The 15,744-nt window shown below is 54.1% G+C and overlaps 1 protein-coding gene across 1 annotated transcript in view; it reads left to right on the top strand.

The window, feature by feature from the left end:
• The first annotated feature begins 1,156 nt into the window (after nt 1-1,156).
• Nucleotides 1,157-15,744, top strand: part of ARID3C (AT-rich interaction domain 3C) — a 128,553-nt gene continuing 113,965 nt past the window's right edge. Inside the window, exons 1-2 of the mRNA XM_065598650.1 lie at nt 1,157-1,430; nt 2,372-2,881. Of these exons, the coding sequence (XP_065454722.1) occupies nt 1,404-1,430; nt 2,372-2,881 (537 nt within the window). The 5' untranslated portion in view covers nt 1,157-1,403. The remainder of the gene's footprint in view (nt 1,431-2,371; nt 2,882-15,744) is intronic.

The raw sequence follows: 15,744 nt of genomic DNA, 5'->3' as shown, positions 1-15,744 counted from the left end.
AGAGGAGAGAGAGAGATTCCTTCCAGGAAAAAACCCTCAAAACATCCTGCAATCCTATGCACAGCAAACAATGGCCTTTAGGCCCAGGTTAAGGACGAAGTTGCCGCAGTGACTGTGAATTTCCTGGCTTTGTGGGTTTGAGGCAGCTGGTCTTTCTGGGTGTGGGTTTGGTGTGATTTGACACAGTTCTATATCTGGCACAGGAGATGTATATTCCTCCCCAGCCCCCGGCTCTTCTGTTAACTTTTCAACCTGCTGCCCCTCACACTTAACCATTGCTAATCACTTACGGCTGGAGCTCGCTGAGGAGATGACGTGAATCTGATTTAAAAGCACTGGGGGCCTTTCTGCTGGCAGCGCACCCGGCATATGTGCAGATGTCAGGAGGACTTATCTCAAGGCGTTGTGTCAATTGCAGTGATTTCCCTGGCTGACAGGGAAACACGGGTCTTGTAGATGAAGATATCAAGCCTTGGTAGTAACATTTCTCCTGTTGAATGCGCCTGTCACTGAGGATCCTTTGAAATCAACCACATGCACACGCACACGCACGCACACGCACACAGGCACGGAATGTTCACACCTTTGTGTCAGGTATGGCAGAAATGCAGTTTTCAGGCACCTTGTATGATGATGCCACTGAGTTCAGTCTATGGATTGTCCATGACTGGCCAGCCCTTGAAAGACAGCAGATACCCAGAGAGGGAGTTTCTGATCTCTCACACACACACACACACACACACACACACACACACACAGTCAGTACATTCCTTGTAAATGCACCGGCGTGAACCCTGTTACACACACAGCACTAGGCTGAAAATGCACAGGTGTGATTGCACCCACATGTCAGAGCCCTAGGTCAGAAATGCACTGAGTTGAGCCCCTCTCTGCAGATTGGAAAGATCTCCCTCTCCCCCACAGAGCAATGCCCAGAAGTAGGTTAGAAATGCACTGATCACGGTGCAGTATTTATCCTCCTGTGTGATCTCCCTGCTGGGGAAGTATTACAGCATTTCCCCCCTTTGGCTGTCAGCAAACCCTGCCCTCTCTATTTATCATTCCCCTGACGTGCTGTTAGCAAATGGGGAGCAGAGAGGGCTGATCTCTCGGTGGAAGGGGTCACGCTGCCTTTGCTGCCACTTGTTGCAAAAAAAAAAAAAAAAAAAAAAAGGGAAAAAAGCCCCACCCCAACCCCCTCATTGCTTCAACAAGCTGCAGAATAAAAGAAATATTTGTAACAATCTTCTCCATGCTGGGACCGGGGCCCCGCGCACCAGCAAAGCGCCCGAGGAATAAAAATACAGCCACCGATCCGATTGTTTTTTAAATATCTATTTATCCAACCCCCCCCCCCCACCCCCAGCTCCCCTGGGCAGCCAGTCAGTGGGAGAGACGGAAGCATGGTGGAAAACACGAAAGCTGCTTTGGTAAGCAATTTTTTTAAAAAGAAAATTGTATGTTTTCTAATGCCTGTAAGAGAAATTACCTTCGGCTCGCGGGCGGCGCTGGGGGGGGGGGGGGCGTTAATGGGGTTCCAGCGGTTGTTTGGTTTCTTTGAGTTGTTGTTGGGTTTTTGGCTTGGTGGGGGGTGGAAGGGGACTCGGGGGCGGGGGTGGAAACTGCATCAAGTCAAACGTCCTGCAACTTCCCAGCCAGCGTCCCCCCCCCCCCCCAGCCGAGTCTGATATTTAATAACGAGCCGAGCGAGGGGGGGCTCTACCGGGGCTCGCACGTGGGTCTGGCCGGAACGGGGGATTCTCCCAGACCTCCTGCACTGGAGCCGGGGGGCTTGTGGGGACCCCCCACTCCCCAATCCCCCCCCCCGTCTAAATTCTCCCTGCTCTGAAGCTCCCTTTCCTGCGTCCGTCTCCCCCTCCCCTTCCTCCCTGGCCCATCCGCCGGGGGGGTTCGGGGAATCTCCCCGCTGGAGCCCGGCTCCGGGCTGCAAACTTTCCGCCGGGGCAGGGGGTTGGGCTGGGGGGCCCCGGCGCTGGAGCGCAGCCGGGCAGCGGCCAAAGTTGAGCGAGACGCGCCCCGAGTTAGTCCGGGGGGGAGCGAGGGGGCGACGCGCTCTGGGACTTCGCCCTGCCCGGGCCCGGCTCTGCGCCCTCCGGCCTCCCCCGAGCCCTCCTGCCCCCTCTCCGCCCCGCTCCCTTCTCCCCCGTCCGCCTCCTCCGTCCTGGGCTTCCTCCCCTCTGCCTCAGCCGCTCCCCCCGCCCTTCTCTGCCCCCTCTTCCTCTCCTTCGCCCTCATCCCCCCCTGACTCCCTCCCCCTTCATCCCCCCCACTTCTCCCCTCCCTCGCACCCCCTCTTCTCTCGGCCGGACACTCACCCCCACCCCCCACTCTCCTTGTGTCTCCCCCGCAGGCTGCCTTCTCCTCCCCGGGGTCGCTGCCCCTGCTGGTGCCGGGCGCCGGCGGCGGCTCCCCGGGGCGCGGCGCTGCCCTGCCGGGCCCGGGCGGCGGGGGGCACCGGCTGGAGGCGGTGATGGAGAATCTGCAGCGGCAGCAGGCGGCGCGGCTGGCCCGGGTGGAGGAGAAGCTGCGGCGGGGGCAGGCGGAGCCCGGCCCGGGGCAGCTGCGCTCGGCTGTGGGGAGCCGCATCCAGCCGCAGGCGCTGGCCCTCCAGCAGTACCAGGCGGCGGTGCGCTGCGGGCTGGCCCCCCGCGGCCGCCTGGGGGGGGCCCCGCCGGGCCCCGGCGCCCCGGAGCACGGCGAGGAGGAGGAGGACCTGGAGGAAGAGGCGGGGGCGGCCCGGTACCCGCCGCGCTCCCCCAGCGCCCCGCAGCAGCGCCCGGAGCCCGCCCGCTCGCTCTCCCCGCCGCGCCAGCCGCCGCCCCAGCACCACGAGTGGACCTACGAGGAGCAGTTCAAGCAGGTAAGAGCCGGTTCCCCCGGGCCAGCCCCGCCGCTCCCCAGAGAGCCACCCCGACAGCTGTCCCGTATCAAGGGCCTGGGCCTCGCCCTCCAGTATCCTGACCCCGAGAGCTGCCCCCATATTTCCCTCCTGCCCCGGGGTCCCCCGTCCCGACAGGTATTCCGCTAGTAACCCCCTGGCCTCATCTCCCAGTGTCCACCACCCCAGTAGCTATCCTCACCCTGCCCCATAACTATCCACCCAATGGGGATCCCACCAGTAACCCCCAGCCTCATCCCATCCCAGTATCCACCACCCCAATAGCTATCCTCACCCTGCCCCATAACTATCCACCCAACAGGGATCCCACCAGTAACCCCCTGGCCTCATCTCCCAGTATCCACCACCCCAATCGCTATCCTCACCCTGCCCCATAACTATCCACCCAATGGGGATCCCACCAGTAACCCCCTGGCCTCATCTCCCAGTATCCACCACCCCAATAGCTATCCTCACCCTGCTCCATAACTATCCACCCAACAGGGATCCCACCAGTAACCCCCTGGCCTCATCTCCCAGTATCCACCACCCCAATAGCTATCCTCACCCTGCCCCATAACTATCCACCCAATGGGGATCCCACCAGTAACCCCCAGCCTCATCCCATCCCAGTATCCCCCCGCCAATAGCTATCCACATATCTCCCAGCCTGCCTCGATGCCCTCACCCTGTCCCAGTACTCCCCACCCCTCCCAATACCCTCTGGCCCAATAGCTTTCCACATATCCCCCAGTCTGCCCCAGTACTCACCCGCCCCAAGAACTGCCCCAGTATCGACTGTGAGATCCCCCCTCCTGCTCCCACATCCCCCACCCCCGGTAATGATCCTGCTAACCACAGCAATATCCTTCACCGGCCATGAGATCTCTGTCCCAATATCCACCTCGGTATCCACCCCATTATGCCTCCAGAGCACTCCTGTCTCCCCCAGATCCACCCTGAGAACTGCCCCGGGTCTGCACTGCAATGTCCTTCACCAATCGCTACCCCAACTCCACCCAAATACCCACTCCAGTAACGATCCCAACAGCCAGCCCACCCCTGGTGATACCCCTCCACCATGTCCATTGACCTTCTGCTCCCAATAGCCACTGCTCCAGGCCTGCCCCAGCAGCCACTCCTGCCCTGCCCCAAGCTCCCCTCCAGCCTGCCCCCGGAGTAACATCGCTTCTCCCACTTCCTCCACCACTGAGCGTTTCCTGCAGTCGGCCCCCATTGATGCCAGCTGGAGCACAAGCTATGGGGGCAAACTGCACCGTGCAGAGGGAAGGCTCTCTAACGTGACCCACACGGGGGGCTCCTCTCATCTGGGATGGCTGGGAAAGTGTCCTTACACTGACTTGAACGGAGAGGGCGGGACCAGGAAATTCAGTGACTTGTTTGGTGGTGGAAGGCGAATCTAGGGTAATACGCTGGCTAAACTGTCTGCTCCCTGCCTCGAAATATGCAGGGACTTCCCCGTCGGTTTCCCTGTTGCTGTGGTTTGCATGATCGTCTGATTACAACATGCTGTTTTACCTTGCACTTTGGAGACCTTGGTGTGACGCTTCCAACCCCGGAAACGCGGACAAAATTCCTACTGTTTTAGCAAGTGCAGGGCTAGGTACCCATAAGTCGTTCCTCCCCAAGGAGTCCTTCCTCTCCAGAGTAAGTGTTTGCAGGGTCAGAGGTCTCCTCTGCGCTGTTCTCAAATATCTCCAGTCCCTTCTGTTTATCCCGCCAGTAAGACTGCACACGCTCTCTTGAGTTAGGAAGGTCCTGTTCCCGGTTAATTGTCGCTAGGCCTATTGTTCTCCGGGCCCGGCTAGCCCAGCGATAGCGTGAACTGGTTAATACAGTACACGGCCTCGTCTCATTAACGTCTGGAGGAATATAGGGACTTGTGCCTAAAAGGACGTTTCTGTAAGTGGCTGTTATGTTACCCTCGACTTGGTGTGCAGCCGGGGCCAAACCCGCCGCTCTTCTGAGGGATCCTTGCTCAGGCGAGTGCTCCCACTGCTGGGAAGAGCCTACAGCCAGTGCCGGATTTAGGGGCAGGTGACCTGTGGGGGCCAGGCTCCGGGGGCGCCAGGCTCGGGGAGCTGTTTGTTGCTAGCATCGTATCTGAGAGGGATAAATCACGCATACAAATCAGGCATCCAAGTGGTGACATGGGCTCCGAATGCAATTCAAAATAAAGCATTCAAACGTTTAACCCCTGGAGGGAGGGGGCGCCGAAGATGCTCCTCGCCCAGGGCGCTGTGTGGTCGAGGGCCAGCCCCGTGCGGGTAATCCGGACTGCGGTTGATTTCAGAGCGAGAGGATTACGTACCTGAGTGGCGGCTGCAAATTCGGGGCCTGGGCGCGAGGAGAGATGAGGGCAGGGTCAAGGCCTGCTCCTGCTCCCCCGGGGAGCTGGCCAAAAGGAACTTCCACCCTTCCCTAGAGGTCGATTTCCCAACATGTTTGCTGTTCACCTGCAGAAAAGAGCGAGGAAACGCACCCTCTGGAAACAGGAAATGGAGTCAGGGCCGGAGCTGACCTTATTTATCTAGCAGGCAGGGAGCTGGGCTGTGTGTTTGCGATGCTGGGGCAGATAAGGAGATGGAGGGGGCAGATAAGGGAGCGTGGCTGCTAGACAGACCCTGGCGGATGGCAAGTGACAGCCGGGGCGGGGGAGGTGAGGGGCCTAGTGATGCCCGCTGTACTTGGCTCTTCAGATCTGCTCCTGGCCAGGAGTTCTCTGCAGCGCGCTCTGAGGGATGGACACGCTTGTCGCTAGACAGCTTTCAGCGAGCCGAGAGGCAGCGTTTGGAGTGTTTAGAGAAAGGAGCTCAGCGGGAAGCAGCTAAACTGGGCACCGGCCCGGCTTCCAGGCGCCGTGTGTGGGGAAACAGAGCTGTCCCTCTCACGCCGGAAGGGGGCGGGCCAGGAGGCGATGGACGCTGCGGGCAGGGTAGCGCTGGGGCGTTGGGCAGGGGGTTCTCCATTGAGCCTGGCCCCCTTTGTCTCGGACATGGAAGGGATGGTGTTTCCAGCTCGCCAACGCATGTGCTGGTTCTCTGCGCTGAGTGGGCAGTGGTTTTGTGGTCGGAGGTAGCGACGCCCGCCGGCTGCTCACCCCGCTTCTGGTCGGGGCTGTGGGTTGCTCAGGGCCTGGTGGAAGCTGTGGAAGGGTCAGGGTTCAAGTGGCAAATATTGAATAAGGAGGAACTCGCTCCCACGCCTCGCCTTACGGGAGCGTGTGTAATGGGGGGGCCCCGGCCAGGAATCCCGGGAACACTTTGGATCCGTGTTTTAGTTTATATGTGTGTGATGTCGGCGTGATCTCGAGCTGTTTCCTACACTCATTCACCGATTCCAAAGCCAGACGGGACCCCGGCGATCATCTAGCCCGACTCCCCTATGACGCAGGCCAGAGACCTGCCCCTAAATAAACTAGAGCCGAGCTCTTTAAAAAAGAAATACCCGAGACACCGTAGCAGCACCCCAGCCTGCCTTCCCTGAACTCAGTGAAACCCTCTGTCCGGGGCAGCCCGTGGAAACCTTCAGCTGCACTTTGCATTGTGGCCCCTCCAGCCTTGAGCCAAGCTCTGGGGGCGAGGGGAAGGGGGCCGGGAGAGCACCAGGACCCCGAACCTGACGGCAGCGGGAATGTTATGAACACGAGAAGCGGGGGGCAGGGCCTATCCTTGGGTTCTGTTCTCGAGATGGTAAATTAAACTACTTAGGGTTTGTGAAGGAGGGTTCTGTTAAATGTCCCGACCCGTGGCCTTTCGCGGGGAGCCCTGGAGAGGTGAGGGGTCTGGAATGCTGATCCGATGCGCACCAGGGATGGTGGGTTTGGGGAGATCTGTGATGCAGTCACACCTTTGGGGTGGGGGGGGGGAGTGTGTCTGTGGACCATGGTTACAAATCCAAGCATCATTGCCAAGGCAGTAAGGATCGGCTTAGCAGAGCCGCGGGAACGGTGCTCCGCTGACCTTTCTGTTTGAGAATTGTGCAATCGGTCGCTCGTTCGCCGGCGTTTCAAACACAGGAACTGGCCAAACTAGAACTAGATTGTCTCCGCGTGTACCTGTCATGCGTCAGGTATGCGAGCAGGCGGTGTTCATCGTCTGCCCGTGCCCAGGCACCATGTGCACTCGGCCTTTGGTCTATTTCTGGATCCGGGCACGTGTTTATAGAGAGGGGCCCAGAGAATGGCTTGGGTGGGCGTGCTGCGTAGAGTGAAGTGCACCGCTTGTATGTGCGGGGTACGTTACACACACAACGAGGCTGCCTGGCCGGGTCAGAGGGGTCAGCGTGAGAGGTGTGACATGGCTCCGTGGAGAAGGCACTCAGGGAAATCCTCCCTGAATCCTAATGCTCAGGCACTTCCCCCTCCGGGAATGTTTGAACACACATGCAGCACAGAAACGGGGCCAGAGGGGCTTGATTTCAACAGCATCTAGAATAAATGCCTGTCTAGATAGATAGAAAAGGAAATTAAATTAAATTAAACTTTATTGGCTGGCAAATAAAATCCTTCCCTGCATGAAAGAGTTTTTCTTTCTTTCTGATACATTTTCTTCTGTATTCTTAAGATCAGATGAGAAATGGGAGCCGCGTTGGCTATTTCTAACGCCCACCGACTCTCTCTGTCCTGTCTGCCCAGCACAACGCTCTGTAAAATTGGCATCAGATCTAGCAAGTGCATTTTCCCAGACAAGGAAAGCCTGGCTCCAGGAATTGCCCCTCACGTATTGCCTTTAAAGATGGGAATCAAACATTCTCAGCAGAAGGTTTGATGCAAAAAGTGGCTGCAGCTTTGGGTCGATCCGTGAACAGGGCTTCAAGCTGCAGCGTGACGTGGCAGGCGAGGGTTAATCTGAAAGCTGTGGCTAGATGGTGGGGGAATTTAGTTGAGGGAACCCTTGTAGAGCCAGACATAATTGTGTCTCTCCTGTCCCCCCAACACATGTGCTAGTACCTGGGCGTTCATTGGAACAAATGCCGTGCTTTGGGAACCTCCGATGAAAGCAGCGTTTCTCGGGTGGTTTGGGCTGCTCTGAAAACACTGTGGCATTGGGTTTGCAGGGTTAGTTTTTGCTGGATGTTTGAACCAAAATGTTGGTCTCCTGTCTTCTGGATATGCCCATGCTCGGATGATCTTAGATAAGAGCCCTAATGCTGCTGCAGGTGGTGAGGATGTCACATCCTCTGAGGATCACCCACAGCGTGGGGACCAGAATGCGCTCTCCATCCTTCTGAGTTTATAAAGGGTCCCTTTCTTTTTCCTGTGGGCATGGGAGAGAAATTCCTCTTGGCATCTCTCCCGCCCCTTCCCTTTCCCTCAACGGCCTTAGGCAGGCAGCACGGGTGTGAGCCACCCTCTTTGCAGGAGGTTGGGCGCTCTTCAAGGGAGGAAGATCCTCTTCTCGGCTCCGTGCTGTGGAGGTCTGGGTGTGCTTCCTCTGACAGGATGGTCCTGAGCTCCAGCATCCTCGCAGCTGGCAGCACGGTCTGCCAGTGTTTCCTGTGCCTCCCCGCCGGGCCGGCCTGTCTCTTGCAGTCCGGGAGAACAGGCTGTGTGTGGAGGCTCTGCAGGCTCTGAGTAGAGACGTTCCCGGTCCCTCGGCTTTTGACTTTTGTGACTTGTAGCAAAAATGACCCCGAGCGAGGCCAGTTCAGCTGGGCGGAAGCTCCCTTCACTGCTTGTTAAACTTCTGGGCCTTGCCTGACTCAGTGTCCCTCAGTGGGAGGCTGCAGCAAATGGTTGTGGTGATGCCCGGTGCCCCGCACAGCTGGTTCGTGTCCTGGAGTATTAACACCACCGCTGCTGTCATGGAGAAGTGTCTCAGGCCAGGGGTCTACACGAGATCTGCTGAGCGTGGGCCACGGAGGGGTCAGGGCATAGGAATCATTCCTTTGGCATCTAGAACAGAACTCCTGTGTGCAGGAAAGAGGCCAGATGTCCATCCTGCCTTCCTTACTCCGCGTTAGGGAAAGTCACTGATTGGTGCAGGTAAAGCAGAGTCCTGAACTCAGGCCTTGGCAGGTACATAAAGGAGGGACTCAGGAAAGTGCTAATGAACATTTAGAAACAAACGGATTCCCCCTGACCTTCCAGGGCTGAGAGGGGAGGGCTGGGTCCGTGGCCCCTGCAGCCCATGATGCCTCTGCTGAGGCTCCCAAGGGGCTCGTCAGTTGCGTTGGTGGTTTTGAGGCTGTCGCGCCTGTTCCCTAGGTACCGACTGAAACCAACAAGCTCATAGCAATCAAGCCACCAAATCGTCAAGCCACTGCCTGGGCTGGATTTGAAGTGGCGACCTCAAGGAGATAGCTGTAGGCTGCGTGTTCGAGTGCACAAGGAACGGGATGAGGCATAATATGGCAAATATTCTAATGCCTTTGTCTAAACCCAGTGCAGCCCCGTCTGGATATAACGTGAAGCAACAGGTACCTCGTCTCCAAACGAATGGGGCAGAACGCGAGGGGGCTTGGAGAAGAGTGACGAGACTGGTCCCGGGCCTGCCAATACTCTCTGCTGAAGAGAGCTGGAGCCGATTGGGGTTGTTACCTTAGAAAGGAAATGAATAAGTGGGGACAGGATGAATATCTGTGACATACTGGGTGCCCCCATTCTCCCTGTCCCACACAAGAACAAGGGGGTGTTCAATGAAATGAAAAGGGGGGGGGGAATTCAGAACTGTTAAAAGGAAATACTTCTATAGGCAAGGTGTAATTAGCCTGTGGAACTCTCTGCCACCAGATGCTATTGAGGCTAAGAACTTCAAGACGATTCAGAAAGGGAGTGGACACTTCCCCGGATAACCCGGATCCCCGGATAGCCGCAGTTATATTAGTTCATGCTAAAGGTTCTGGAAGGAATATGAAATCTCCTGCGTCATTCCAGTCTTGAGTTATCAGGATGAGACGTCCATGAGGTTTCATTGCACTTTCCTCTGAAGTAGCGGGTTCTGGCTCTGTCTGAGACCAGATACTGGACTCCCCGATGTAGCTGTTCCTGTTTTCTAGCTGTCATTCTTATTACGATGGTATCAAAGCTCCCTCACAAACGTTAATCATTTATCCCCACGCCTCTGGGAGGCAGGGCAGTGCTGTTCTCCCCATTGTAGCCATGGGGAACTGGAGCCCAGGGAGGGTAAGTGACTGGTCTAAGGGCACGGAGGGGGTCTGTGTCAGAGAAAGGGGTGATCTAGTGCCCCAACCTCTGGCCTAACCTTCCTCTCTGTGCTGGTCACTGGCTGAGCTCCTCACTTGTCTGCGCCGTCCACTCTTCTGTTTCCTCCCTATCCCCAAAGGAGTTGTTAAGTGCTGGTAAAATAGCTGACTGTTCCTTGCTGTGTTAGGGCTAATGTCACCCATGAATCACCAGCCCTTTAATAACAGAGGAGAGAAAGGGGGCAGGGTGTTGGGGGGGGGGGGAGGAAGGGAACAAGGTAAGCTGGCTAGTTTGACTGATCAAATAGCCCATGGACCACTTACGCTGCCCCAGACTGGTGTGGCGAGAGTGTGTTTGTACAGTGCCTAGCACACTAGGGTTCTGGTTCATGGCCGGGGTTTCTAGATGTGATTATTGTGTGGATAATAAATCAACAAAAAAATCCTACAAGGAAATCAAATCTAACCCCTGTCACCAGAGTAACTTAATTCCCCTCCCAGGACCTGCCTTCTCTTTTCCGTAGTGCGCGTCGGGGCAGGACTCCTGGGTTGTGCTCGCAGCTCGGACGCTGATTTTCTATGTGACCAAGAGCAAATTGCCGACCCCCACGTTTTTGGGCACTCAGCGGGAGAGGTTAGGACCTGAGTCTCAGGTGTGCTGAGTATCTGCAGAGGTAATTGACTTCAGTTAATAAGCGAAGAAGAGAAGAGACGACTGCAGCAGCGCGTAAAGGCATTGCTGCTTCAGTGTCGGCAGCAGAGCTCAGGGCTGCGGGGTTGGCGGGTCGGGGTTTGAACCCTTCTCTAGCAAATCAACAGCATTTTGCTTTCCCTGGGTTGAGTCTGATGGCAAAGGTCTTTCTGGGCTCTCGTGTTGATGTTGATGCTGGAATGAAGTGTGATAATGTCAATGTTTAGGTAGTGGAGCTTTTTCTTGGTGCCAGACACTAGATTTTCGCACAATGCACAGTCAACCTGTGGAACTCCTTGCCAGGGGAGGCTCTGAAGGCCAAAAGTATAACTGGGTTAAAAAAAAAAGAATTAGTTAAGTTCCTGGTGGATAGGTCTATCCATGGCTGTTAGCCCAGATGATCAGGGACACAGCCCCATGCTCTGGGTGTCCCTATATCACTGACTACCAGAACCTGGCACTGGACAACTGGGGATGGATCACTCAAAATTGCCCTGTTCTGTTCATTCTCTCTGAAGAATCTGGCATCGGCCCCTGTCAGAGCCAGGATACGAGGCTAGATGGACCATTGGTGGTCTGACCCAGTGTGACCGTTCTGATCTCCCTGGGGGCAATGCCATGTGGGTCTTGTCCTCTGTTTTTTCCCTACTGGTGCACAAAAATAGTCATTCTTGTAAAGAGTCTCTTGGAGGTGGCGGACTGTATCTTTGGGACTCCGTGATCAAAGTAGCTCATTTGCATGCGAATGCTGCCGCGTCCCATGACCGGGCGTACCGGTTTTCAAACTGCTCTGATTCTGTATGGATTGTAAGTGGGTTACAGAATTCAGCTTTGAACAGAAACCACGTTGCACTGTCCCTACAGTGCATCTGTCCCTGCCCCAAAACAAAGAAAGATGTTGTTGTGATTACTCACTTGCTGTCCAAAACTGTTGAGTCGTGTTGCTGCGTCCCATTAAATGGCGGCCTCCAGAGGTGGCTGCATTTCAGTGGTGGGCTACACACATTGATACCCATTGAAGAATGGCCCTGAGCTAGGATACTAGATCCGGATTGGAACTCTGAAGAAGATCAGATCTGGATCTGAATCCGGATCCAAACTCTGCGGTGGTCTCTCACTCTCCCGTGGGAGTCAAGATTGGGCCCATTAAAATTTGCAAAGCAGGTTGACCAGAGTATGAGTGTCTCTGGGTTTGAGGTGCTGTATCAGAGTCGTTCAAGCCCTCTCAGGGGTCTTCCTCCTGGATTTTGTGCCGGTGTTTCTGCTTGGTGGAGACACCAATCGCTCAAATAAACGTCTGATGCAGGAGGTCTCAGGGTGGATGGAGCTTTAATAGAATGTCCTTTTTCTTGTCAAAATCCTGTGATTTCCTCCCATGCAGGGAAACTGGGTGAGGCAGGTAAAGGTGTATCTCGGGGCACTGATGGCCCCAGAAACTGCTTGGGCTTCCCTCCTGTCTTTGGTGGTGGTGGAGCTGTTAGCTGACTCCTTCTTGTGTATGGTTTTACAGACCATTGGCTCTTGTCCCTCCTCCTGATTGTCGCCATCCTTTAGATAATACCAGCACTTTGCACTTTCATAATACTGCCCATCCACTGGTCTGACACAGGGCTTCCCAGCAACCCCACCTTTGAGAGCAGTAAGTGATGTGGAAATGGCAGACAAAGGGGACTCATCTTAAATTTGCCCCCACATTTACATTTGATTTGCATGATTTTTTAAAAGCAGAGACATTTAAAAAAACCATCCCCCTGAATGAAATCACTGCCTTTTAAGTGAAGCAGGATTCCCCTGGGGGTTTGAAACCCGAACATTACAACACTGAGAACCAGAAAGTGAAACTGAGGGTAAACAGCAGTGAAACTGACACGTTGATGTCACTGTCGCCAAGAGAAAGGCAAACAGGAAACTGAAGGGAGGGGTGTTGGATTTCCAGAGTTGTCTTTTTCTCTTTACACGACAAACATGATATGAAGGAGCCATGTGGGCCTGGTGGGCTCTAATAACTGTGTTTACTAGCTGTGTACCGTACGCACAGCCCAGGTATAGTGGTGGAACCGAGAACCCAGGGAGCGCCATTAGAGGAGCCATTTAAATACCCACTTCCTATACACAACAAAAATTCTTGCATGTGTTCTAATCTAAGGCACCGTTTGTGATGTAGGTAAAGACACATATATGCTTTTCACATTTATGGTGTTGCTCTGACTTGCCCTAGGACTGGTCATGCAATGAATCAGTGGCGGAGGGGCCCACGTCTCAGATCTGACAACCATTCAATGTGTTAACCATTAGACCATGCTTCCCATGGGGGGTGGGTGGGTGATGTCAAGATTTATTGCAAAGTGGCAGCATTAGTCACTTACTTTGATTATGCCACTTATTTTGTTTGTGTTCCGTCCTTTTCGCAGTCTCTCTGCTTTATTGACTCTGAAATCCAGAGGTGACTCTCTTATCGAAGCGGTCATTTTCTAGCCAGCCACTATTTGAAATGCATAACAATGTTTGCTGTTGCAAAATTTGTTTGAGGCTCCCACAGCCCCTTACAAACAACCCCAGACAAGTTTAAGTAAAATACAGGGAATATTGGTGATAGCAATCCAATTAAAACATTAGAGTAGCATGATTATTTAAAAAAAAAAAGCCCTGAAATGAAGAAATTCATGAAGGTTCCACAAACAGCCTCCAGTCTGATCCTTGTTCACCATCTGTGTGTCTTATTGTGCGATATTTGCATTGGATGGTAAACAATATTACAAATGTGCTAGGTATTCCAGTATATGTGTGTGTGTGTGTGTGTATATATATATATATATACATATATATATACACACCACCAAATTCTCGGCCATGAAAAACATGTCACGGACCATGGAATCTGGTCTTTTGGGGGCTTTTACCCTATACTATACAGATTTCACGGGGGAGACCAGCGTTTCTCAAACTGGGGGTCCTGATCTGAAAGGGAGTTGCAGGAGGGTCGCAAGGTTATTTTAGGGGGTTTGCAGTATTGCCACCCTTACTTCTGCGCTGCCTTCAGAGCTGGGCGGCCGGAGAGCGGCGGCTGCTGGCCGAGGGTCCAGTTCTGCAGGCAGCAATGCAGAAGTAAGGGTGGCGATACCATACCAGGCCATCCTTACCTCCACGCTGCTGCTGGGGGCGACTCTGCCTTCAGAGCTGGGCTCCCGGCCAGCAGCCGCCGCTCTCCAGCTGCCCAGCTCTGAAAGCAGCACCCCCGCTAGCAGCTGCGCAGAAGAAAGGGTAGCAGCACCATGACACCCCCCCCTACAATAACCTTGAGACCCTCCCCCAACGTCTTTTGGGGTCAGGATCCCTACAGTTACAACAACATTTCAGTTTTAAATAGCTGAAATCATGAAATTTACATTTTAAAAAATCCTGTGACCAGGAAATTGACCAAAATGGACCGTGAATTTGGTAGGGCCCTATATGTAATCTATTTAGACTGCTGGAAGGATACATTGGACTGGGCGACTTGTAGGGCAATGTCAGCTCTGAAATGGTTGTTTCTGGGCTGCGTGTACAGCAGGTTAAGGGATGAGATGTTGGGAGTTTTGCTGTTTGTGGGTAGTTGAACTGGAGGAAGGTCAGTTGGTTCCTTTATGTGATGGGGTGTATGAGAGTTGATGTTGTTACCAGCATAAACTGAAACCAAAATCCTGTCACTCTAGTCCTGAGATAATTCCCGTAGCTCTGGTTCTTTGTAGCTTTATTTACAGTTTGAGTCGAGGGTGGTGGTTCATATTGGAGGTGAAGATGAGTCATTCTGGCTGAGTGTACAGGATTGCTGGTGAATAGTTAAAGGATCATTGTAGAAAACAGGGTCAGAGTTAAGGTTGTTTAGAAGTTCATTATATGAACTTCATGGTTGCGGGGGGGGGGGAATTTTACCGTTGCCTTCGCTTTGGATTTCCAGCCTTTGATGCTTCTTTTTGGAGGAACCACAACATGCTTTTAATGTCATTGTTAGCTGTTTCATTCTCCGAACAAAGTTTTTGGTCCAGGAATTTCCTTAGCTTTAGGAAGTAGTTTTAAAAATACAACGAGACAAGCAAACAGAGTTTTATTTGCCTTTTAAATAGCGAGATCGTATTTTGCTCTAATTCTAGCAGTGCTGCAGAGACCGCTCGCGGTGTTGAATAAAACACAGATCAGTGCAACATTCTGGTCAAATACGCCACAGGTGGAGTTCATCACCGCCTGGGACTCCCAGGAGTTTGGCTGACAAAGTTTACAAACCCTGCATTGGAGCCTGTAATCTTCCTGAACCAACAAGAGCTGGCTGATGTGACTGGCTAACAGTCTCATGCCTGGGGCCCTTGAAGTTTATAGAGGCTATGGAGAAATCAAAGTCATAAGCTCATAATGTATAATTCATCTGCCCTGATTGGGAATAACTTCGACTCCTCAGCCCTGAGCTGGAATCAAAGGCGAAGTTCTTGTTGAGATCGACGTTACAGACGAGCACAAAGAGCTTTCGGGAAGCGAGCTGCGGCTCTTTCACAAGAAAGGGGCCGTTCTGCACACCGGTCAGGTTTCAAGCAGAAGAGACGTTTGGAGGACGCTGCGGGTGGGAGGAAACACCTGAGAATCGGGCTTGCAGAAGAGCAGCTTTGGCTTTTAGTCTTGCACTCCCCAAAGGCAGCGACCTGCCGGTGGGATCCCGGCCAAGTGCTCAGACGCGAGTCTCAGGGAAATGAGCGAAAGGCAGGGGAAAGGGGGGCACTGAGGGTGGTCGGAATATCTGGATCGCCCTGTAATTTGCTTCGTAGGGAGATGCTGCTGCTGGCTTTAAGTAGGGATTTGTAATGGAGTGGCTTTGGTTTTAGTGGGCAGGGGAAGGGATGTCTGACAGTGACCCCCACACACACCTGACCATGCTTCCCCATTCCCACCGGCCAGTTAAGGCCCTGCTTTGTGCTAGAACGTGTTCAGACCAAGCCCGGAGGAGGGAGAGGGGAGTTCT

The sequence above is a fragment of the Chrysemys picta genome, chromosome 6, assembly GCF_011386835.1.
Source record: "Chrysemys picta bellii isolate R12L10 chromosome 6, ASM1138683v2, whole genome shotgun sequence".
In the NCBI taxonomy this organism is placed as follows: Eukaryota; Metazoa; Chordata; order Testudines; family Emydidae; genus Chrysemys; species Chrysemys picta.
The sequence above is the reverse complement of the archived record's forward strand: the minus strand, read 5'-3'. Positions and strand labels throughout refer to the sequence as shown.